General features: G+C 36.4%; 1 protein-coding gene across 2 annotated transcripts; it reads right to left on the bottom strand.

Annotated features, from left to right (window-relative positions):
* Positions 1-1,243: 1,243 nt before the first annotated feature.
* On the bottom strand, positions 1,244-3,161 carry LOC126619635 (F-box protein PP2-A13). Of its 2 annotated transcripts, XM_050288055.1 has the most exons (4): positions 2,322-3,161; positions 2,139-2,224; positions 1,998-2,060; positions 1,244-1,904 (listed from the first exon to the last, which is right to left on the bottom strand). In XM_050288055.1, the coding sequence occupies exons 1-4, from the start codon at positions 2,634-2,636 to the stop codon at positions 1,493-1,495; spliced, it is 876 nt and encodes a 291-aa protein (XP_050144012.1). In that variant the 5' UTR covers positions 2,637-3,161; the 3' UTR covers positions 1,244-1,492. The 2 variants fall into 2 exon arrangements, with proteins under 2 accessions (XP_050144012.1, XP_050144017.1); XM_050288060.1 differs by lacking the exon at positions 1,998-2,060 and having other exon boundaries at positions 2,106-2,224; positions 2,322-3,158.
* Between the last annotated feature and the right edge of the window lie 22,500 nt (positions 3,162-25,661).

Here is a 25,661-nt window from a genome sequence, read left to right as displayed (position 1 = left end):
ATTCTCCTCATGTTACCCTCAATGTAGGCATCGTATAACCATCATCCGAACTTCTCAACCATTTAAAAGGCTCATTCCAACCAGTGTCATTTGGTTGTAGAACAGCTTTGCAACTTCTTTTTGATCTCTTATATTCTGATTAGCATTTTACTCTTTCTCCCCCCCCCCCCCTTTTTATGCATATGAATTGTTTCTTAAATATTTTTTTATTAATCACTACAGAGCACTTCTTTCTGACATTAGATAATAAAACTACATAAGTTCTACCGTGAACATTACCATCCCAACAATTCACAATTTTGGCTATGTAATACATTGTACAAACAAGTATCTTTTGTTCCTTAATATAAAGATGTAAATAAACTTTATTCTATCCGGTACGTTGAACACAGTTTTAAGATCCCGCAGCATCATGTGGGGGGCTCAATCGCTTGTAATCATACTAAATACTTTCCATATCAAAGTCATGCCGTCGGCTATAAAGCCCACTCTGACTACCACATTTCTCACACCAGTCAAAAGCCATCACACTATCAGAGCAATGTCAAAAATATAGCGCTCTCTCTCTCTCTCTCTCTGTAGTCATGGTCAAAACAGTCTCCTTCTCCTCCACCCCAAATGGCGGACGTCAGCATTAGCATGCTCCCTTGCGACGGCTATGGCCTTTGCACTGTCATTATTTAGTATGTAACTTGACAAATCATCGATTCGATGTTTAAATTTGCCCGTCATGCAATGAAAAGCTATACCATCTTTCGTTTCATCTTGGTCTTCAATGGCCTCTAAAACTAGCCTTTTTTTCTCCATATAAACAAAACCTAAGGAAAATTTAATTATGATAGTTTTCGATTATGATAGGAGTTACTTATTCATAATTTGTTTCTATAATTCAACATATATCGCAACGCTAAATGTAAAGAATTGGATTACGATAGGACTTACTTTTACGTCCAGTGATCCAAATTTAAGCACCAAACAAAGAATTTGGCTTTAAAGTCCAAATCATACTTTTGTTATGCTCTTGTGCTTCATTTTCTAATTTCTTTTATCTAACATTTTGTGATTCATTTCTTATTCGTCTCGCCTAAATCACATGAAATTGAAAGTCCCTCACCAGAACATACAAGCACAATTCAGTGCTGTTATTTTGGCAAAATAAGATCCTCTCACGACGCCCAAACCCGGCAGATCCCGGCAGCTACAGGTTTATTTCTTCGTCTTGAATAGTAGGGAACAAAAAACAAGATGAAAACTCTTCGTCAAATTAAAAACATCTGGTAACAACTCACTGTACATGAAGCATTCTCTGCAAAACAACACTGCAAACAGAAGATTTACATATACACATTTCACTTCTAAACGACATGATATGCCCCTAAACGCAACGACTAATTTTCAATCTCTTCTTGTTCTCAAGGCTGCCTCACATCCAAGGGGCTGCACACTTGCTACAAATTGTAATTTGCAGCTCTGCCTGCCAACGAAAAATGAGCTAAGGCTCTTTCGCTACACTACTAGGGTATATCAACACCGAATCCACGCAGACACCGCCTTTAGTGTGAGTGCAATCGATCTGAGTCATCGAGTACTTGATCTTGATCAAATCATGAGGATTGTCAACAACAAAATCTCCCACATGGTAATTGATCCAGTTTCCAGGATTGTCCAAGTAACATTGGGATACAGCACGGTGACCATTAGAAGTTGATAGCTCAAACCTCACTGGTTTTATGTCCCAGCCATGAACATGCTCGGAGTTGCAGACGCGGCGACCTAGCCTCTTCAAAGATCTGCCAAGGTGGAGCCTAAAGAAGAGGCCATATTTCCCTAACGGAAATTGAAACTCAAACTCCCCATTGATTTCAAACCACCAGATTTGTTGGAGATAGGCAACTGTCTGGAATCTACACAAATGGAAAAGAGAACACAACATATCAGATTCTTCCATCCTTTCGGAATTTATCGCACAACAAAATTGAGGATTACTGAAACATTACATATCAACTAGACAGCTTGCAAATTTCGGGCAAGGATGACAATTTTGAAGCTCTTGCTCGTTCCTGGCTCATCAAATTCGAACAAATAAGCAATTTTAAAAAACTCACCTGGATTCATCATTTGCTATGAAATTCCAATACCTCCTATCATCTATCCCAGTAATCGATAACGCCTTCGAAGAAATCGACAAACAAATACCACCCTTGTGCTTATCAAGCCAAATCACCTTCACAAAAAAAGAAAAAACCCAAATCAAATTCAATTAAATCCATGTAAATTGCAAAATGCAGCTCTTTAGAGAGAAACAAGACAAAAAGACTAACCTTTGTGCCATCATCAAAGGAATTAGACCTGCAAAGCCTGGCATAGGTATCCCTCTTCCCTGAAATCTTCCTCTTACTACTTTCATCGAACACCCTGTCTACAATAAACCGATAATTCGGCGGCAACTTGGATTCCCAGATGAAATCGGCCAAGGAAGCACCCCGAAACGCCCTGTTCAACCGGGCCAACTTACAAATCTCCGGCGGGTCCATCTGCATCAAAATCAATGCCGCACAGCTCTCCGGTATATCCCCAAGCCTTGGCTGCACTAAACCCTCCCCATCCGAAACGCCACCCGATAAACTAGCACCCATCCCGAAACACAAAATACCCGAAATCCCAAAACCCGAATCCGAAATACGACTTTCTAAACCGAGATACTCAAAACCCAGTATTTGTTTTCGGGCTAATCCTTGAGTTTGAATCTGAATTTGTAAATCTTTTGGGAGAGGTTTAGAGAGAGAAATGTGAAGCAAACGGAATCCAACGTTGAATTCGGATCTAAAGACATGGGCCTTTCAAAAAACCCAGAAAATTAAAATCTGAAAAGCAAAAACGGTTCGATTTTTTTTTCAATTCCCAAAATCTAATCTACTCTAATCTAAAAATCCCAGAAACGAAAAAAAAAATCTGAAGCTGAAAGCTCATATCTTTGGTGGGCGTTTATGGAGGGATGCACATAAATATCAGTTCCCCCGAAAAATCTGTCCTTGGAGTGACAACTACGGTCGGACACGCATTCCGCCGCCGTTTTTGTCTTTGTAGGTGAGAGCTTTGTCGGGATTGGCGATTTCGATTTCGATTTCAGAGGTCGACGAAGAAAGAAGCACGGAGCTTATTTTAAAGGAGGATTCACTCCACTTTTAATCTTTCTTTTTTTTATTTGAACGATTAAATTATGGTAATTTTTTTATTTTTTATTTTTATTTAAATGATTACGATTAAATTACGTTAATATATATAATTTTTTTTTTTTATTTGAACGGTTACGATTAGATTATGTTAATATTTTTATTTTTTTTATTTTTTATTTAAACGGTTACGGTTAAACTATATTAATATTTTTTTATAAAGATAATAAGACAAAAAATAATATGTAAGAGAAAAGAAGGGAATATGAGAGAGAATCTTACTCATATTTTAACAGCGAAACCTCGTACGGCAGTTGGGGTCGCGTTGGAACACGCGCGCGCTTCTGTTAGGAAGTTGACCGCGCTTAGTTGGATATTTTGACACGCTGTCTTGGACGCGTGGCGAAATTTGGTTAGGGGAAAAGGGATCAAATCAAAAATCCGGTTTTTTGGCCAAAATAAAATCAGAAAATTTTGGTTAATTAAGAACTGCATATTTGCGTTCTTGGATTCTCTTCAAAACTTTTGGAGGATTTTATTATTTTTGTTGCAATTTTTTGGGAAGGTTGTTAAAGAAGTTTTTCTGTTGGTCCGACGGTTTGTTCAAATAATTTATAGGATAAAAATAAAAGGAAAACTAATGAAAATTGATTGAAAATTTTGAATTTTAACGATAAAGGTAAAGTGAATAGTATCATGATTGACTTTTTAGTGTAAAAATATGGTTTTTTGTTAAAATAAACAATACTGAGAGCTTTTCGTTAAAGTTCCCATGAATGAATGGATAGTAAACTCTGATCAATTCAGAAATTATTTTGATTTCATTAGTAATTAGGATTCAGAATACCACGTATTGATCAATCAAAGATAGAATACTTCCCAAGAATGAATTGGAAATATCCCTTCTTTCGAATCAGGTGCATGCAATTGCTAGATATGCCATATAATATACCTATGTAATTGCTAGATTGGCTATATAGATGGGTGGTGTGATTCCATGGCCTGGACAAACCCTAATTTTGTTTGAAATGTGTTTTTATATCTCAAATATGTGAGAGTTAAAATACGACTGATTTATCAAAATGAACTTTATATCGTGTCTTATATTTGATGAACTTATAAATGTTGAGATTGAATTTTGGAACTGGACAACAGTTCAACATATTACAAAAATGTTCTAGTCACCAAAACCAAAAGTTTTTTTTCTTCATTCTTTTACGAAAACCTGTGTTCTTTAGATTTTTTTTATGAAACAAATAATATGAGCTTTCATAAACGATATATGAGCGTTTACGAAACAAATAATATGAGCTTTCATAGATTTTTTTTATGAAACAAATAATATGAGCGTTTACGAAAAGCTGAAAGCATATGCTTTGTCTCAACCATTCTTTCACCCCTTAGCATTAAGATCAAATTACTTGAATCGGATTTCACGATCACATTTTGAAAACCTTCTTCTATACAAACAACTATGGCCTCGCGCACTACCTCTGCCTCCATGGCTAAAATTAAACTCGCCGACAAGCCACGCCCTCCACCATCCCCTCATGATTCTGGGCCACACAGCCTACTCCACCCTTGCAAGTTGCAGCAAACCAAGCACATCACAGTTCACTTTCAACTGTCCAAAACATTGCTCGGTTTTTTAAGAGCATTCTCCTTTGTATTTAAATATGGGGTGTGATATCCACAGACCTTTTTTTACTTCTCTCACACTTTTTTGGTTTTCAGCCGTCGGATCGGATGAATTAAAGAAGATCAACGAACAGAAATTATCAAGGGATGTGTGAGAAGTAAAAAGATGTGTGTGAATAGTACACCCCTTCAAATATCGGAGTTCAAATCTCACTTCTCTAACATGACTAGAATATAAAAAAAATAAAATGTTTCCTATAATTCTTGTAATTCACTCAAAATGAAAATTCATTTAATGGACCGACTTTAAACTATATGAAATAGTTTGTTGGATCTAATCTTATCAATTCAACTAACCTTAAATCCTTAATTATTGTTTTTTTTAACTGTGTCCACTATTCTATTCACTAGACCCTCACACTCCACTCACGTTTTTCTCTTAATAATTCTCTGTCCACTTCTAAATGCTTGTCATGATACTTTAAATGTATTAATAATGCGCTAAAACAACCAAAATTGTGTACCGCCTTAATGAACTCTCCTCCAAATATCACCAAAACGAAAGACAAGAACATTGCTGCCACACATGAGATGACAGGTGTAACCAAAATATGTGTCTCTGAGGAATTGTTCTGAATTATCCACTCACATGTTCCTCTCTTTTTCTTATTCTTGAAATGCTAATTAATTTGACAACAGCGGTGTTAAGAGTATAAATACCACATCGAAAAAAATGATGGATTTTCTTGTGAGTAAATTGACTACTTTCCATGCTGTGAATTGATTTAATAGTGGAACTTTAACTTTCTTCATGGTTTTGAACAAGTTGCCCCTCGCGTATAGCCTAACGACCACGCTCTACGCCACCCAATTTGTGTTGTTCACGTACTTGGTTTGAAATTCGTCACATGTGAGAGAGCGTATTGTAAGTATAAATATCACATATGTAATGAGAAACTTTAATTGTGCTTATAAGTAATGAGGCTACTCCTTATATTACCTATTGGTTTTATAGTGGAATCTCAACTTCTTTAAGTAGCCAGCATAATATAACGTCAGGACAAAAATTCTTAGATGCTCCAAAATATTGAGCATTTTAAATATTTTAACCGTTAAATCTTAATTTTTATATTACTATTTTTAAATCTAACGGTTACAATACGCAAAGTTGAGATTTTGATGTAATCCTCCAGCTCTGATGAACCGTATTTTAAGTTGTCATTCTCTAATTGTTTGTATTTGAACTTAATTATTCCTTTGGTTGGTTTTGATTGAAGCATTCAAAACCTTTAAACAGTTCTTAATCCAAAAATAAATCTAGTTTTCAACTTGTAACTGTCATGTTCCACATCAATTCAACCAAATATGAGCTAATCTTTATTAATTAATGAAATCTTTTTTGTCAATAAAAAAATGATGAAAAGACAACTTAGTCTTCTATCACACAAAAAAATAATGGGCACTAATGTAATTTCATAGATCCAATTTTTACTGTTTTTTATTAAAGACTCATCAACAGGTAATATTAAAATATCTCTAATATTTAAAATAAAAAAAAACAAAAAAAAAAAACCAAAAACAAAAACCTCTCACATCCCCCACGTTCTTTCTCTCTCCCTCTCTCCCTCTCTCCTTCTCATTTTCTCAAAAAAAATGTATTTATACACACAAAGTGTGTAGGCAAATGTTAATAACATATTAATTAAAAGGATAACTAAACTTTTGCCTGTCAACTATGCCAATTAACTTCCTAAGCAACAAGTGTTATCCTTTGTATGATCTACCACTACTTTTCCAGATTAAACAAATAAAAAGCAACACAAAAGGGTTTTTTAAAATGGAACCGGATTACACGGGTCGTTGAAATTTGATCAAACGGTTTTGATTATTATAATTTTTAAAGAGATTTCTTGTTTGTAGTCGTTGGATCAAATTTCAAAGATCTAGATCGTAAGCTCAATAGGGGATCCGGTTCCCTTTAAAATAAGGGATTAGGGCTCCAAGTTGTTGCCTTTTGCATAATCTGATACTAACTAATGACAGATATAAAAAAGGATAGATATGTGGAGCTGAGCCGTCGAAACCCTTATGGATCAGGTGTCACCTCATTCGCCACAGAGAGTGAGAAGAATAAGATTGAGATTGATCTTATCCATCATCAACGATGATTTTCTTCTTTTGAAATAAAAAAGATATAATATATATACGACGTATGGGTGACACTATCTTTTTTTCAACTTTTGACATATGATTTTTGTGAAATAACTTCGAATTATATTCCAACTATTTGAGCTGGCTATTTTTGTAAAAAATTAGACAAATTCAAAACAACTAAAACATTTTGAAACAAAAAATAATCTCAAAAATCCAAAAGGCGACAATTAGATTTTTTTTACTCAAGAAAGATAAAATTGCCCTTATTAAATGGGCAGACTTCTCAAATACTCACACGCACATCTCAGTATCCTTGAAAGTTCAAACAACTGACTACGACACTCGTGGCAAGGAAAAGTCAAATGCATATGATTAATTACTAAATCCTATCTTTAATACATTCTCATTTGAGGATCAACTCTATCAAGTAAGTAATCCATATTTCAATCAATTAGGATATTTCCACCATTTTCCTAATATGTTATCTCCTAATTAATATATTGTGAATATTCTTACCTCATTTCTCCAATGGATGACACACCTTGGCAAATAAAATGCCACCATGTGTAGGGTAGAACTCTAACACCTAGGTTGGCCACCACCTCTTATAAATACCTTTATCTCCATCAAATTTTGGGAAAACCCTAAACACTCACTCTATTCAGATAAACTAACTTAGGCATCAAATGTTCATTGGCCTAACCTTCACTTCTCGTGAGCAGGGCAGGCTTAGGTCTTTGATCAAATGAGTTGATTGTTTTGTAAGTACTTTTTCGTGAGGCTGAATATGGCGGAAATTGTCTACCACAACATTCATTTGTAGCAAACAAGATAACGAATAACGTTCTACAAAAATAACTAAACACTTAATCTAATGGTCATATGATTTCAGATTTTGGTGTTTTTAGTAGACATGATTTTTTAGAGAATACCTAAATGATTGACAGTTCAAATCGTTGAAATAATTACGAAGTGTGCCCTCCAAAAAATATGCGTCTAAAATTAGAAAAAAATGGTGCAACAGATACATATACAAATGGAACAAAGCTTTCAAAAGTTACACTTGTTCCTTGATTGTTGTGGTTTGGAATATTTCAAAGCTTTAAAAGCCTTCTGTGTGTTTAAACTGTCGGGCAATATATTCAGTTGCGGATGAAGAATCACTGGTTTCATAAACATATACGTAGACATATATATATATATATATATATGCAGGTAATACTTTGCTTGTCAAATTAAGGCGACTTTAAATGGAATTTGATCGATCCAAACGTACAAATTGTGGGTTACAGCTAGAAGGATGTGACCCATATATAATGCAGAAGATATATATTTTGCATGAAAAACGTGATTTGTTGGTGGACCGGCAAATCATTTTGCTTTCTTTTTAATTTTGGCTATGAGATACAAGGAAAGGAACATCTCAGAAACCAGCCAACCCCACCAGAAGAAATGAAAATGATAAACGCTAAACTAAAGGTGGGGGAAATTGAACAATCTAGAACCAGTTGGCTGCAGAAGGTGGAACACCCTAAGATGTGAGATTCTTATACGTCCTAATATTTATTGAAGGGTTAAGATCCTAGACACAACTTTTGATACATAATTCAGTTGAAAATCAAAGTATCAAACAGACGAACAAATAAACTACGAATATTATTAAGAAAACAAGAATGTCAAACGGCTACAAAACTCTTAAGACTACATATTGACCAATTTGTTCTCAAGTGATAACAAACATCATATTTATAATAAACTAAAACCATAATCTCTAACGAAAACCTAATTCAAACAAGTTAGGCTCAAATCCTAAACTCATATTTTGTAGGATTTACTTCGTAATCTATTTTAATGATCTGAGTCAACTATATTTTAGTACATCATTTATAGATTATTTCTGCAAAAAAATACATAAATCCAAAATCAATAAGACATTCATTTGAGTGAAGAAAATAGACGAGTACAGTTATATAGAGAAACGTTAATTTTAATGAAATAGTCATATGATTTCGAATTTGGGTGATTTATGGTAGACGTGATATTTGAGGTAGACATAAAAGACAGACGGTTGAATCATTTCAATACATTAATTATTGGACCCCACAAAATATGTGTCAAAATGTATGTCAAAAACTGTGTCTTGGATCCTAACGCATGATTGAAAACTAAATTACTGACACACTACGTCCCGAAGGAGGGCATGCTGGCTGTTACGTGAGAGTGACGTAACCATTTACACAGTTCAGAAGCTTTAAAGATACAATTACTAAGATTTAACACCCGATAGTGAGTCCTACTTTTGTAAATTCTGTCAGAACACCATTGGATTCCTCGAGGCCACCAAAGCTCTGTTATCTTGAACCTGGAAGGGCGCAAAACAAAGTTGAGTGGGTCAGTAAAACAAAGTTTTTCAAAAAATCATCACATTGCCAAAACGCTAACCCCTCGTTGTAAAACCCATATACTTTCCCAGAAATATGTAATACGTATACTTATCTCAAAACCAAGTTTAGAAGTAGTGGTATGTGAATTATATGCCATGCCAAAATATCTCAACAAAACATATAAATAGCTCATGAAAAATAATATGTCAACCAGATCCACCTATAGTGGCCTGTACAGCTGAACTATAGCTCATAATTACTCTCATCAATCAATCTAGCCGGAGTCATCGCAAGTTACTTGTACGGCACTACACTGCACACGAGTCGGAACCCCTAGAAAGGTCTGTACGACTGGGTGAATATAGTTATGCTCACACTATCCTCCCCTGATAGCTATGCGATAAATCGCTAGTCACCTACGAATCGGAACCACCTCTAATGGTCTGTACGACTGGGCACCTAAATTGGATCCAATTGTGAGCGTATGGTGCGGGGGTGACTATATATGTACAGGCCTGAATCATCTCTACCAAATCACAATCACCCTAGTGTAGGTTTATGAGCTTTCCATCATATCAACTTAACAATTACATAATTAAATTTATGAACTTACCTGACACTTACCTGTGCGTTCGCAGCACCAATCATGCATGTATGCAATTACTAATGCATAAATAAATAGGCATATATTTTGCATGGCATTTCATATCGCATTTCTCTTAAATTGATTTTCTGGGAAGAATTCTCATTTATATAGATATATATATATATATATACACGGAAAACAAAATTGCCCACTCACCTGGAGTTCGCCCTACAACTCCCTAGCACAACACATCAAGGCGTCATGACGATCGGTGCCTAGAATAATCATCAAGACATGCCTTAGAAATCATATCGATAGAATATAACTTATATAAAACACGTCACTACGTAGATCGATCCGGATAATCTGCAACTCAGATTTCCTATCTGAAACTTCCAGAGATCTACAATATACCTCTAGGACAACATCCTAAAATTTCATTACCATCCAACGGTCGGATCTCCGTCAATTGCCAAAACTAAGTGACGGTTAACATTCTATATTATGAACTTACAACTCCAATTCTGAAAGATCCGTAAATCGGATTCCTGATCCATAAGTTCCTATAATCCTCAAATATTACGTACTACTATGTATCAAAGTTTGGTGACGATCCGACGGTTGGATCGTCGATTCACCTTTTGACCTAACCATGAATCGTATCGACATTAAGTCCAATTGATCAACCAACGTTAATCCACTATCAAAACTGAACTTAGGACATCAAATATAGTTTAAAAATAACATTGGCGGTCCATTGGCCACGTGCCGCCGCACGCGCCGCCGTGGGTGGCGATCGGCCGCCCCGGCTCGCCGGAAAAATCCAACTATTTCAAAAAATTACCAAAATTTACAGAAATGAAGATCTCAATGAGTAGAGTAAACTTCATACCGTGGTCAAGGCCAATTTGGCCTGGAAAGGTTCCAATTCCATCAAACCCGTGAAGAACCCTAGAAATGGGTGAGTTCCAATTCATCCTCAAATCAATTCCGCCGTCCCAACCAATGCTTGGGCTTTGCTCTAGGCCTCAAGAGGAAGCTATGGGTGGTGGCAATTGGAAGAATTTGTTTCAAACATAGGAGAATTTTCAACATGAAGCTCGCGGCACCCGTGGGTATTTTCATCCAAACTCACACCTAATCTCCTCAAATTTGATATGGAAATGATAGAGGGAAGGCATATAAGATGATTGAGAGTGGTTGTTTGGCTCAATGCATCAGAAAAATGGGTGAAAAACGTCGAAATTTGGGTGTGGGTGCCGCGGGTCAAAACGGGTCGCGGGTGAAGACCTGTTTTCTTCCTTCTCTTCTCCGCTTCTCGCCCTCTCTCCTTTCCTCCTTTCTCTGTTCCGATTGGCCGGTCTCCTCTCTCTCTTCTCCCCATTCGCCAGTCTCTCTCCCTGGTCTGTCCCGGAGCTCCTGCCTCTTCTTTGGTTGGGCAGTTTTGCCCAACCCGCTCCTTACTTCTTCTTTTTCACCAGTCACACACACATACACATACAAAATCTTCTTTCATCTTTTTATTTTTATTTTCTTTCCCTTACATCCGAGCCATCCTTTTCAACTTTCCTTTAATCTGGGTCATCCAAATGGCACACCAAATTTTTATAATAAAATTCATAAAATGCCCAAATTCCCTGGTCTGTCACGAACCGTCTGCGCCCACGCTTCCATAGCGACGAGTACTACGAGGATATGTCAAGAAAACAAATCTTAGATGGCACGACACGACGATTAACCTCGAATAATGTGCGTACCTCAAAGAGCATTTTTGTAAAGTCTTGTATTAAAACTTTAAAAACTCTTAAAATTAGGGACGGGCTGTCACAATTACCATCATTAAATAGTATGATATTATTTGATTGAACTCTAGTAGTAGATTAGATTTTGATTTGGTCCTAGCGTACATTTCATTTCCTGGCCGAGGGTTCAAAACGATTTTTTTTTTTGTCAAACAATAAATTTTGTTAAATTAGATGTTAGATTAGCCACAGACGAAATTTAGAACTAATTGAAAAGCTTGAATATACTTTTCCATCACTAAATCATTGCAGTGCCAAATAAAACAGATTGAAAGCTCTCTCTTGTACTTAAGGGCATATTTTGTAAGTAAACATCCAAAGTTGTGAAACATGATGAAGAAATCAAAAGAGCAAACTTTAGCAAGCATAGCAGTCTTTGATTTACTGTAATTACCTGAATACCCTCCCTTGCAAGTCCAACTAATGCAAAGTTTGCTAAGTTTGAAGTTCATTAGGCCATTTATTTATACAGGTCTTTTTAAAGGGCCCTTTTAGATTAGGATTTGGCCCATAGACTTACTTACCTTTAAATTGACCCTTTAGATTGGAGAATTAATATGGCTCTTTTCTGAATACAAAAAAAGATACGATATTCATTAAGAATGTAATGAGCACATAACAATGATATGGTACACAAAAAATGTGATCTCGTTAAAATTTTGTTCGAGTTTTTAACCTACTCAAAGAAAAAAAAAATCATTATCACACACCAAAACAAACTAAAGTAACCCTTGTAACCCCATTGAATAGAGATGTGGTAAGGTGAGTGAAAGCAAGCAAAAGATCATGTTATTTATTGCTATGAAGTCATTGCGATATAAGGAGAGACCTATGGAGTTGCTCAATGGCGGTATAATCGAGATCAGTGTTTTTAGTTGATTATGAGTTCAGTCTTACACCAACAACATCTCCCAAATTAAATCCCACAAATTAAAGGATCAAATCAGCGATTTAAAATCAAGTTTCAATCCTTAGTCACAACAGAAACTTTCTAGCCACCAAAACGCGTTTTGTTCACGATAAAGCCTTGACGTGTAAAGAACACTACATAAAAAATATACTTGTACACATAAGGATTGTAGCCCGTATTTATCAAAATTAATAAAATTATTTACATAAAATGGTTTCATCCAATATAGAATAATACTTACTTTTACAATACTCAAGTTGTAAACCCCATTGTATGTGTAATTGTGTGTTAGTGCATACAACAACCGCATACTTTCCTTCTGTCTTTTGTAAACAGAAAAAGAATCAGTCGGCCATTCTCTATTTAATTTAGTCCTCCTGGCCATTTAAATTTGAGATGAGGGATGCATGGATATGGACTTGCCTTTCCCTCTCTACAATTTGCTAATGTGGGTACTGGTGGTAGCACATTTTGAATCCGATTCATAGCGTTTGTGAATCTCACAATGGTGGCCGGGGAGGCTGAAATGCCTCTCTGTAAGTCTTCTCGGCTCTCAAAAAGATGAACTGCAATGACGAAGCCACCAACTAGTCCTATTTTTTTTTTTAAAGATACTGGTGATAGCTAGTCCAAGACAGTAACAGGTGTGTGCCTAATGTTGCATTTTAATTTTATTTTGATGTATCCAACCTATGGCCTGCAAGAAGATGTGATGTATCAATTAAAAGGGAATTTGGTAAACAGTTCCAGTAGGAGTTGGTCGCCTTTTGCCATGATTCATATCATGAAATCCAACTCACCATATCCATATATATGTCGGCTAGGGCAACAACAACTAGCCTTTTGCCCATAAGACCTTTGCAAATGAAGTTCCAACAAAAAATATTCAACACACACACGCATATATATTACTTTACCACTGAACTGCAGACTGTACTAAGATTCTTCTAGCTTGTGCCACTTTCCAAAGGGTTAGGTAAGTTAGGTTAAAAAATGCAAACGGAAAACCTCTACGATTTGGGAGCAACAATTAAGTTTTTTTTCCTCGATGAATATATTTGAAAGTTTGGCTAACTTGCAACAGAAAAATAAGCAATAATATTTGATCTTAAATCATTGTTCAAAAAAAAAAAAAATTTTATTTGATCTTAAATCCTTTTTCATTCGTACTACTAATTTTTCTCCCTATCAATGGGGTAGAGAATTTGAACTTGAGGTCTTCTCCGATATAGAGAAAAATAGTACCACTAAATAAAAACCTAATTGCTTGTTGGCAACAAATTTAAAAGTTGAAATTATAGAGTTGTAGTCGATTGAGAAACCTTTTTTTCATTTGGTTGTAAATTTAAATGTTAAAACGTTAAAAGAAAGGGAAATAATATCCACATACATCAATTTTTTTTTTTTTATCTATGCACACTTTTGTTTATTACTGGTCTTTGAATTGAGTATAACAAAGAAGAATCAAGAGACATCGATGAACAAGATTGCTTAAAGAGATAAAGAAATGTGTATTAGTTTTTTCCCCAAAAGAACTGATATTCATTTCATTAGAACATGCCTCTTTTGCCACTACCCATATTAGCAAAATGGAGTTAATTAGGCAAGTCCATGGGCCAATCCGAATTTAAAAGTGGCCCATACTATTGCCATAACGTAGCCCCTGATCAAAGAAAAAGAAAAAGGATAATCAACAGCCAAAAAATAAAATAAAAAGGGTAAATTACACTTTACCACCTCAGGTTTGAGGTCGATTTCAATTCCTTACAATATCTTTAAAATATATCATTTTCATACTTCAAATACTATTTTATTTCAATATGATACATCCGTTACATTTTTCATCATTTGATCTGTTAAGAGCTGATGTCCATAGCCGCCACTGACGAGCAATCCTTCTGCCAGCACGCCCAGTCGCTCGATTCCTCCATCCGCCGCCTCCACTCCCAGCTTTATTCACTGCTTACCAGCAAGGTCTTGGATCCCAAGTTAGCAGAAAAGGTAAGTTCTTTCGACCCCTTTTCTGGTTTTTGGGGGTTGGGGGGGGGGGGGGGGAACGAAGGGGATAAGGGTTTTTTTTTTAATAACTTTTATTTAAATAATTATTTTAAAATTTAAAATTTTTCACGTGACATAAATGTGCAGTCACGTCAACTCTTAACGGACCAATGGATGAAAAATATAACGGATGTATTATATTGAAAAAAAAATAGTACTTAAGGTATGAAAGTGAAATGTTTTAAAGATGTTGTAAAGAATTGAAATCGATCCCAAACCTAAGACCGTAAAATGTAATTTACCCTAAAAAGTGTATAGAGTGGTTGACCTACAATAAGGTTGTAAAGTCTTCTGGCTAGCTGTTTGGAGATCAACTACAGTGTTACTGACAATAAAAAGTGCTGAAATTGCAATGAAATTCAAAGGCATTGGCAGGGATCCGCACAAGCGGTGGAGCATATAATTTTATTCGATGCAAACGGAAAACCTTAGACTTGACATCTTGAAAAGAGGGGTGCCTTCATGAACATGGATGCATGTGGTGCATGGTTGTCATCATGTTGTGTTGTAAGGCGGTGTGTTAAGGGTTGCAATCTTATAATGGATTAATAAACTAACCTCTAATTAAAAAAAAGGGAGACTTTGGATGCAGTCCCTAGTTATGAACAATCTTTGACTGAAACTTTGTTGGTTTTCAATTTTTGATCCAAGTCCCTAAAATTAATTGATAATTTATTTCTATGTACGTTACTATATTTTTTAAATTAAAAATTAAAATTTATAGTTGTTTATATTAATGAGATTTTAAATAAAAAACATAATTTGTGGGATTAAAAATATTAAAATATAAATATACTATTATGTGTGTGTGTAAACATGGGTACATTCATAAAAAATAACCAAAAAATTATTGTATCAAAACATGGGTACATTCTTCAAAATGGGTACATTTAGCAAAAATAAAAATGGGTACAAATAAATAAAAAAATATGGGTACAATACAAATAAAAATTTAAAAAATATGGGCACAAAAAGAAATTAATATATGGGTACAAATTAAAATTGAAAGGAAAATTGGTACAAATTAAAAAAGGGTTGCAAATTAAAAATGGGTACAAACTAAAAATAAAAATATATGATAAAAAATTTAGCCATAAATATAAATATACTAATTGTAACATTTTTAATATTAAATGAATATATTTATAAATAAAAAATATTTTATTATTGAAATAATTAATGATATTATTAATACAAAGGACCTTGATCAAAAATTGAAAAGTAATAAGGTTTTAATCAATAGAGTAGTAAAAATAAGGATGAAAACCTAATTACTCCTAAAAAAAATAATGATTAAGTCACTGATTGAAACTTGATATAGAGATGCTTCAACTTTTCTAATTCTAGACTTCTAATGTGAAGGCTTTAACTAGTACAAACTACTATAGCAGTTGGGAATAAACTAATATAACTAAAAACAAGTAGATCATTGTAACACATAAAGATATCAATATGTTGAACAGTTGGAAGTGTACATACATGTTTCCCTAAACTATATATAATCTTTTCCCCTACCTGCTTGACTGCTTCCCCTGATGCTAATCAGATGATTATTAATCTCAGAAAATAAATACTATATATACAGCTGGCACTTGTAGAACATTTTCGCTGAGTCCAGTATCTTAAAATGTATCATATTTTCTGATTTAATGGGATTAGGACCTGTATGTTTCTCCCCAGATATAGCTTTGTATGTTTCTGCCCAGATATAGCTTTCATAATTTGTTAATGCGAACTGACCCAAATACACCTATCCTACTCTTACTCATCCCCCTCCTTCACCACGGGGCTAACCCCAGTGGCTTGTCATCAGTGCCGTCATGAGTTCCCATTTTTGTTTTACTCTTCGTCGTTGTTTTACAAGTATAGAGCAAGGCTGCTACAACTATATGTTATATTTCTCTCTTTTAAGTGCATGATGGGCTGAACATGATGAATGCGTGGTGATGTGAAGGTAAAAGAGTCTCACATCGGTGAAATGAGAAACACTGTAAGGACTTGTAAGAGGTTATGCTACTCCTTATATTGTCAATTAATTTTATGGTAAAACTCAAACTTTCTTCATGATGATGTAAGCTCGATATATTATATTTTTTTAAAAAGGTATAAACCCGATGTACATTGTTGACCCGTCTTCTTATAGTAATAGAAGAGTGAAGCACAAATAGGTGTCTAAGAAAATGAAGATACGAACCCAATATTTAATCTTTTGTTTTATCAAGCAACACGATCTTAATGCTTAGAATAAATTAGAAGCGTCGTCATTCTGTATTTGCTAGAGCTGGTAAATGATATGCATGGTATTGCCATTGGTATGGGCTGTGGCACTCAAAGTCTTGATTCAGAAACAATTTGTGGCGCACTGAAAGGTTAAAGTCAAATTTCACCAATATTTAGTATGTCTGTAACTGCTCTTTTGAGTTTTTGATCAATCTAATTGGGATATATATATATATATATATATATAGGACCCGCCTAACCTACTAACCTACTACGAAACTACCACTCAAGGCTACTAAAAATCTCAACTTAATCTAATAAATAAATATTTAAGCAAGAAAAATTACTATCATATTTGCCAGTATATCTAACAATATAATAGCTCATTTTTTTTTATGAATTAGCTGTGACGATGTGAGTTTATTGTCCACGTACAGTTTGAAGAATGTCTTCCCCAATGAAGTTGAAGATATGGTAATTACGTCAAGCCAAAATGCAAAATGCAAAACTTTTGAGCTGCTTCATATAGTCACCACTATGATCAGTATGGTTTGTGGCATGACTTCTTTCTATTTTGGTTATATATGTTGACTCAATGTAATATACTGGCCAGCCCTTAAAAAAAATTGCAAATCGTGAAGGCCATGCTGCATAGGAACAGTGGCGGAACCTTTGTGATATAGTCATCTGTTGAGTCATATTGTGTGGCTGTCGATAGATGCCGACAACTTCTAAACGAGTTTGTCAACAGATGTTGAGATAAGCAAGAGAACACCTTGTGTGCATGAAGTGGCTACCACCCGGACCACCAAGGCCATCCCCAACAACTTTTCCGGCCGCCACGAAGTCAACTAAATTCGTTGACATCAATGTAGATTTGCTAGTGATTAGATGGGTAGTCAAGTTCTTTTTTCTTTAACAAAAAATAAGATAAAAGGTCGTACCCAGTGCACAAGGCTCCCGCTTTACGCAGGGTCTGGGAGAGGTGAATGTCGGCTAGCCTTACCCCCATTTATGGAGAGGCTGCTCCCAAGTTAACAAAAAATAAGATAGTTTATACTAAATTTATTTTATGAATCTAACTGAGTTAAAATCAAATCTATTGTTGAATGCATTGTTAAAATAATTGTAAATTATAAACAGAGTATTGAGTGCACAATTTGGGTTGATATATATAATTATCTTTGTAACATGCTAATATTAAATTTTGAATACCTAAGCTCAAAATGTTTAACTCGTAAATTGGCTACTTTTACATAATTCAAGATTAAATTGACTAAAAAATTAGTTTAAAAGAGAATTTGACGCTTACCTAAGAATTCAAAAGGCAAAATGACAATTTCCCTAATCACAATATATCAACACCGAAAAATCAGTAGAGAGACTGATCAGAAAATATGCTTGATTGTTCTTCTGGTCCCCATTGATTTCACCAATGCACAAGAAACGCAATATTCGCGTCCTTTATTCAGTTATCGTAATGTTCGAGTCGTTGAGTTAATATATTTGCATGCCGCCGAAAAGTGTTTCTGTTCGAAGCTTTTGTAATCTGCATGTAGAAGAAGCCAGAAGCACTTTTTATGACTTTTGCAGACAGAGGGGCCGGCTTTATTATCTCACGCACTTGGAGAGTCGAGTACCTCAGCCGCAAAAAGTGGGCAATGCCAATATCAACCAAAGACCGCACGATGGACACTTTCTACACAACGCATTCAACTTTATTATGACTTTGAATTAGATATATAATTATCTTTTACAACATTCTTCAATTCAATCGGTTGTGACAAAACATGTCATTTCAAATCAATTGATTAATGGACAAAGATTGTATGCTCTCTCTTTTTTCATGCTCTTCTATGTTTTCCTGCTTGTGTGGTTACGGTTAAACTACGTTAACATTTTATATTATTATTCATTTTTGTCTTATTATCTTTATAAAAAAATAATATAAAATGTTGACGTGGCTTAACCGTAACCACACAAAATAGAAGGTCATGGAAGGGCATGAAAAAAATGAGAGCAGACAATCCTTGTCCTTGATTAATTATGGGTTGCTTAATTAAATAGCAAACTACTGTGTTAGGAACTTGAAATATTCAACCCTATCATTAGTAGGTAAGTTTAAATATTAAAGCTTTCGTATTGACCACTCTAAATGATTCCATTTGCTACTGTTTTTTTTTTTAAGCCCATTTGCTACTGTTTTATAACCGTCAATAACTGTGTTTATATACACATAAATAAGTCCTCTTTAGCAATGGAGGCAACGCAACTACAAATAACAGATTTGTTTGTTCGGTTGGGGATAGGGATGAGCAACGGTTATGGCGGACGGATAACCGTGGTTATTTACCCATAATCGTTTAAGCTTTTACCCGCATAACCGTTTACCCATTGGGTATTTATATAAACGGGTATATCCATACCCATAACAGTTTATAAACGGTTAACCATACTCATAACCGCATACCCATTTAAGCATAACCACGTACCTGTTTACCCGTTTACTTTTTTTGTTTTTATCCGTCTACCTATTTTTTTAACAACTTGAAAATTAAAAAGAAATTTGTCATGATTTTCTTTTTTCTAACTTAAAATACCGTTGTAAGTACATTTAACATGTATTTTTATATTAACGGCAATATTATTTATGAATATATGTGATGTCTCCCAATTACTTGATGGTCAATCTATTACAAGAATCATGCATGGTTGTAGGTTAATTAATATTCTTGTATACATATATATATATATATATATATATGTTGTTGATGCACAAAATCAGTGAGGACTTTGGTACAACAGAAAATGTTAAGTTTGTGATCTTCATTAGATTGCTCCGGTCACTAGTGTGGGTAAGTATGTAAATGGATACAGACAGGGAAGCAAACATAAGATGTACGTGGTTCACCTAGATTGGCTACGTCCACGGAGTAGAGGAGTTCTCATTAATTGTGAAGGGTTTACACAAGTACATAGGTTTAAGCTCTCCTTTAGTAAGTACAAGTGAATGATTTAGTACAAATGACATTAGGAAATATTGTGAGAGAATGATCTCTATTTATAGAAGAGAGTTTCTAGTTTCATTCTGACATTGACACATGTCATGTTGTGATTGGCTTCTGATGTTGACACGTGTCGCGCTATGATTGGCTTCTGATGTCGACATGTGTCGCGTTGTGATTGGCCTCTTGGTTGGAGGGAAACTCTTCTGGGTCCTTGACGGTATAACGTTGACCGGTGCTCAGTAGTTTCGGGATTAGTCAAGTATGGTACAAACAGTGCTCCTATAAGTTCCCGAGTAAGGGAAGCTCCTCGGTTGGGGACTTGCAAGATCCAAGCCATTGAGTAATCAGGAAACTTCTAAGTACCGAAGTGTGGTATCATTTTCACTTGCCTTATCTGTCTCGTACATAGATGTGGCATCTTCTCTGGAAGTACTTTTCCTCCATCCAGGGGTGGTATCTTTAACCGATGAAGATGCACAAGGTAATGTATCAATTTCACTTGAAGCTTACTTGTAGTTTCAGGCTTGGTCAAGTGCGATACAAAACAGTAGGAGTCCCCCAAGTCGTCGAGCTAGGAGATTTGCCGAAAGAGGTAAAAGACAAGGTAAGCAATCAGACTTCCAAGTAAGCAACCTGGATCGGAGGTTCGACTTCGGCTTCCGGTTGATTGTTCTCCTTCTCCTTGTGTCGTAAACAACAACAAGGATAAGGAAAAGCAAATGGAGAAGAGATGATATGCGATACTTTTGCTTTTGAAGAAGTAACTTTCCACAGGCTTATTCTTGAACTGGGCTGGAAGGTTTTCTGGTTTCCTCCAGAGTATAAGGCCGACTCAAGAATTTGAAGGTCAAAACAAGTCCATCAAATCAAGAGTGCGTTCGACCTTGATGATATAGGATACTTTTGCTATTGACGAAGTAATAGATGAATCGGCACGTGTTTAGTTGCGCTTGTCTCCACATGATTCCTTGTATCCTTCTCACTTGCCCTATCTGTTCCTCAGGCAAATGTGGTATCTTTTCTGGAAGCATAGGATGTTGAAGATGAGTACTCGAGAGCAATGCCAGGTAAGTAATCAGGCAAGGGATTCCAGGCAATCAGTTCCTGATTGGAAGCTTGATTCCAAGTGCTGACTGATTGTTCTCTTTCTTCTTGTCTTGCAGGTAAGAACAAGGGTAAAGGAAAAGACAGGAAAAAACATGATATGGGATACTCTTACTTTTGACCCTGATAATATGAGATACTCTTGCTATGGTGTGGCTGGTTTGCATAGGTATTATTGAGAGGGAAGAAAGCTGAGTATTTCAAGAGGCTTCGTTGGGAGTGCCCTCTCAGATATGAGGAAGGGTTGAGCATTTTTGTAGGTCTGACTGTCAGTGGAGGATGAAGATCGACATATATAGGAGTCTCCCTAACAACAAGTAGTAATGTTATTCCTTTACCTTTTTTGGTCATAGCAATGCAGTGGGAGCTGCAAACTTCACGTGTTTTAACTTTGTCAGAGCACTTTGAAAAAGTGGTATGTGGTATCTGGAAAGCTGATGTTGCGTATGAAGATTGCAGACAAGCTTTATCCAAGGAAATCTGGCTCTCGAAGTTCGGAGAGCGGCGCCTCTTCGATTTTCGAACAAGCAATCATGTCGGGGATCTGGCTCTCGAGATTCAGAGAACGGTGCCTCTTTGATTTTTAAGCAAGCAATCTTGTTGGGAGTGTTTTCTCGAATGTGAGTAAAGGTTAGGCATTTTTGCCAGTCTGTCTTGCCACGGAGCACGGAGGTTGACACACATTGGGACTTTCTAGTTATCAAGCAGTGGTACTGTTCCTTTACCCTTGTGGGTAATAGTAGGGTAGTTGGATCTTCACAATTTATGTGTCTAAACTTTGTCAGAGATCTTTGGCAAAGTTATATGTGGTACTCGATGAGCTGATGTTGCGTGTGGAAAGTGGTGCCTCTTCGAAATTCAGAGAGTGGTGCCTCTTCGATCTTTGAACCAACGACCCTGTTGCCCTTTCTTTTATTAGGGCACCAATTGTGTGCAAGAAGTACATTCAGAGAGTTATTGCTTGTAAGAATTTTCCCCTTACTTCAGAGATTTATTGCACCTCATTTCTCCTTCATCATTTCTGAGAATGTCTGGCCCATCCGACCGTCGTTTTGACTTGAACTTTGGTGAAGAGGCAGCAATGCCTTCTCAAGACAACATATGGTGCCCATCCTTCTTATCTCCTACTGGTCATCTTACCGTTGGGGACTCTGTGATGAAGAATGATATGACCGCTGCGGTGGTGGCCATGAACCTTCTCACTCCCAAACATAACAGACTACTTTCCAAACGGTCTGATGAGTTGGCTGTTAAGGATTCTCTGGCTCTCAGTGTTCAGTGTGCAGGTTCTGTGTCTAATATGGCCCAACACCTATTTGCTCGAACCCACCAAGTTGAATCATTGGCGGCTGAAGTGATAAGTCTCAAACAGGAGATCAGAGGGCTCAAGCATGAGAATAAACAGTTGCACAGGCTCGCACATGACTATGCTACAAACATGAAGAGGAAGCTCGACCAGCTGCAGGAATCTGATGGTCAAATTTTACTTGATCATCAGAGGTTTGTGGGTTTGTTCCAAGGGCATTTATTGTCTTCGTCTTCTGGGGCTGTACCACGTAATGGAGCTCCAAATGATCAACCTTCGGTGCCTCTTCCTTCTGGGGTTCTGCCTAGTACTGAGGCTCCGAATAATCACCCTCTGGTGCCTCCTCTTTCTGGGGCTCTGCCGACTGCTAAGACTTCTCCTGAGCAACCTTTGTGAAGGCTCCCTCGTATTTGTTTATTTTGATTCATGTATATGTACATATTTGTAACTTATTGGAGATATCAATAAACAAACTTTGCTTCATTTCAAAGTATTGTTTTAAATACACCACGGCCTTCTTCACTATGTTCTTTGAATTTTTCCTTTTGTTGAAGCTTGTATGTTGAAGCTTTGTGAATGAAGCATGTAGGTTGAGGTAGTGCTCCGTTAACTTCCCGAGTGAGGAAAACGTCTTGTTTGGAGACTTGAAAAATACAAGTCACTGAGTGGTCATGAGACTTCCGAGTATTAAGGTGCAGTAGCATATGATAGGAGTCCCCCAAGTCTCCGGTCGAGGGAGTTGACGAATGAGGCATTTCCTTTCTAAGTGGTAGCCCAAAACTCCTTCTTCATATATATTTGTTATGAAAGTTGTTAGACTTAAAGAAGAGGAGGCCTAGGCAATTTTTTTTTTCGAATTTTTTTTTCGATTTTTCGAATTTTTGAATTTTCGAATTTTTGAAAAAAAAATTAAATATATATATATATATATATATATATATATATATATATATATATATATATTGAAGCTTTGTAGGTGAAGCTTTGGTGTTAAAGCTTTGTAGGTGAAGCTTTGAGGTTGAAGCTTTGTTGGGCATCATGAATTGATTTTGCTTCACACTATCTTGATCAAGATAGTGTGAAGCTTTTATGTTGAAGTTTTGTAGGTGAAGCTTTTGTGGGTGAAGTTTTTGTGGGTCAAGCTTTTGTGGGTCAAGCTTTTGTAGGTGAAGTTTTTGTGGGTCAAGCTTTTGTAGGTCAAGCTTTTGTGGGTGAAGCTTTTATGGGTGAAGCTTTTGTGGTCAAGCTTTTGTAGGTCAAGCTTTGTTAGGCATCATGAATTGATTTTGCTTCACACTATCTTGATCAAGATAGTGTGAAGCTTTTGTAGGTAAAGCTTTTGTGTTGAAGTTTTGTAGGTGAAGCTTTTGTGGGTGAAGTTTTGTGGGTCAAGCTTTTGTGGGTCAAGCTTTTGCAGGTGAAGCTTTTGTGGGTCAAGCTTTTGTCGGTCAAGCTTTTGTGAGTCAAGCTTTTATGTGTGAAACTTTTGTGGATCAAGCTTTTGTAGGTCAAGCTTTTGTGGGTGAAGCTTTTGTGGGTGAAGCTTTTGTAGGTGAAGCTTTTGTGGGTCAAGCTTTTGTGGGTGAAGCTTTTGTAGGTGAAGCTTTTGTGGGTGAAGCTTTTGTAGGTGAAGCTTTAGAGTTGAAGCTTTGGAGTTGAAGCTTTTGTTGGGTACCATGAATTGATTCATACTATCTTGATCAAGAGTGTGTGAAGCTTTTGAGGATTGTGGTTGAACTCATTTGATGAAGCTTTTGTTGGCACCATAAATTGGTTTTGCTTCACAATATCTTGATCAAGAGTGTGAAACTTTTGAGAATTGTGGTTGCCCTCCATTGATGAAGCTCTTGTTGTTGGCACTATATATTGGTTTTGCTTCACACTGTCTTGATCAAGAATGTGTGAAGCTTTTGAGAATTGTGGTAGCTTTCTATTGATGAAGCTCTTGTTGGCACTATAAATTGGTTTTGCTTCACACTGTCTTGATCAAGAGTGTGAAGCTTCTGAGAATTGCTGTTGAACTCCTTTGATGAAGCTCTTGTTGGCACCACAAATTGGTTTTGCTTCACACTGTCTTGATCAAGAGTGTGTCAAGCTTTTGAGAATTGTGGTTGCCCTCCATTGATGAAGCTCTTGTTGGCACCATAAATTGGTTTTTCTTCACACTATCTTGATCAAGAATGTGTGAAGCTTTTGAGAATTATGGTTACCCTCCATTGATGAAGCTCTTGTTGGCACCATAAATTGGTTTTGCTTCACACTATCTTGATTAAGAGTGTGTGAAGCTTTTGAGAATTGTGGTTAAACTCCTTTGATAAAGCTCTTGTTGGCACCATAAATTGGTTTTGCTTCACACTGTCTTGATCAAGAGTGTGTGAAGCTTTTGAGAATTGTGGTTACCCTCCATTGATGAAGCTCTTGTTGGCACCATTAATTGGTTTTGCTTCACACTATCTTGATCAAGAGTGTGTGAAGCTTTCTACGAGTTGTAGTGTTTGCATTGTTACAGAGGGGAAATGTTTGAAGCAGATGCAAGAGGCCTGAATAGCTTGATCTTCGGATGCCATGCACTGAAGTTGTTGTTGGCTTGCAATAAGACTTTGTTGGTGGCTATAACTCTTGTTGGACATAAGTGCTCCTCTAGTTGAGTTGTCAAGCTTGAGGGTTTTTGATTATTTGTGAATGCTAGGAGTTCACATGTACAAGTTGTACCACTCGTCTTCTGGTAGTTGGAATGAATGGTGAGTTGCTTTCATCACTTGGTTGGTAGTACGAAGGTGAGTTCTTTCTTCCCCTGGTTGGTGGCATGAATGGCAAGTTGCCAAATGATATTAGAGTACGGGTTGTACATTTCATCACCTGGTTGGTGGCATGAAGGAGAGTACATGTTGTACATTTCATCACCTGGTTGGTGACATGAAGATGAGTTCCTTCTTCACCTGGTTGGTGGCATGAATGGCAAGTTGCCAAATGATATTAGAGTACGGGTTGTACATTTCATCACCTGGTTGGTGGCATGAAGGAGATTACGGGTTGTACATTTCATCACCTGGTTGGTGGCATGAATGGCAAGTTACCAAATGATATTAGAGTACGGGTTGTACATTTCATCACCTGGTTGGTGGCATGAAGGAGAGTACCGGTTGTACATTTCATCACCTGGTTGGTGGCATGAAGATGAGTTCCTTTTTCACCTGGTTAGTGGCATGAGTGGCAAGTTGCCAAATGATATTAGAGTACGAGTTGTACATTTCATCACCTGGTTAGTGGCGTAAAGGAGAGTATGGGTTGTACATTTCATCACCTGGTTGGTGGCAT

This window comes from Malus sylvestris, chromosome 1 (genome assembly GCF_916048215.2).
Source record: "Malus sylvestris chromosome 1, drMalSylv7.2, whole genome shotgun sequence".
NCBI lineage: Eukaryota > Viridiplantae > Streptophyta > Magnoliopsida > Rosales > Rosaceae > Malus > Malus sylvestris.
Note: the sequence above shows the minus strand (reverse complement) of the source record. Positions and strands in the feature narration are given on the sequence as shown.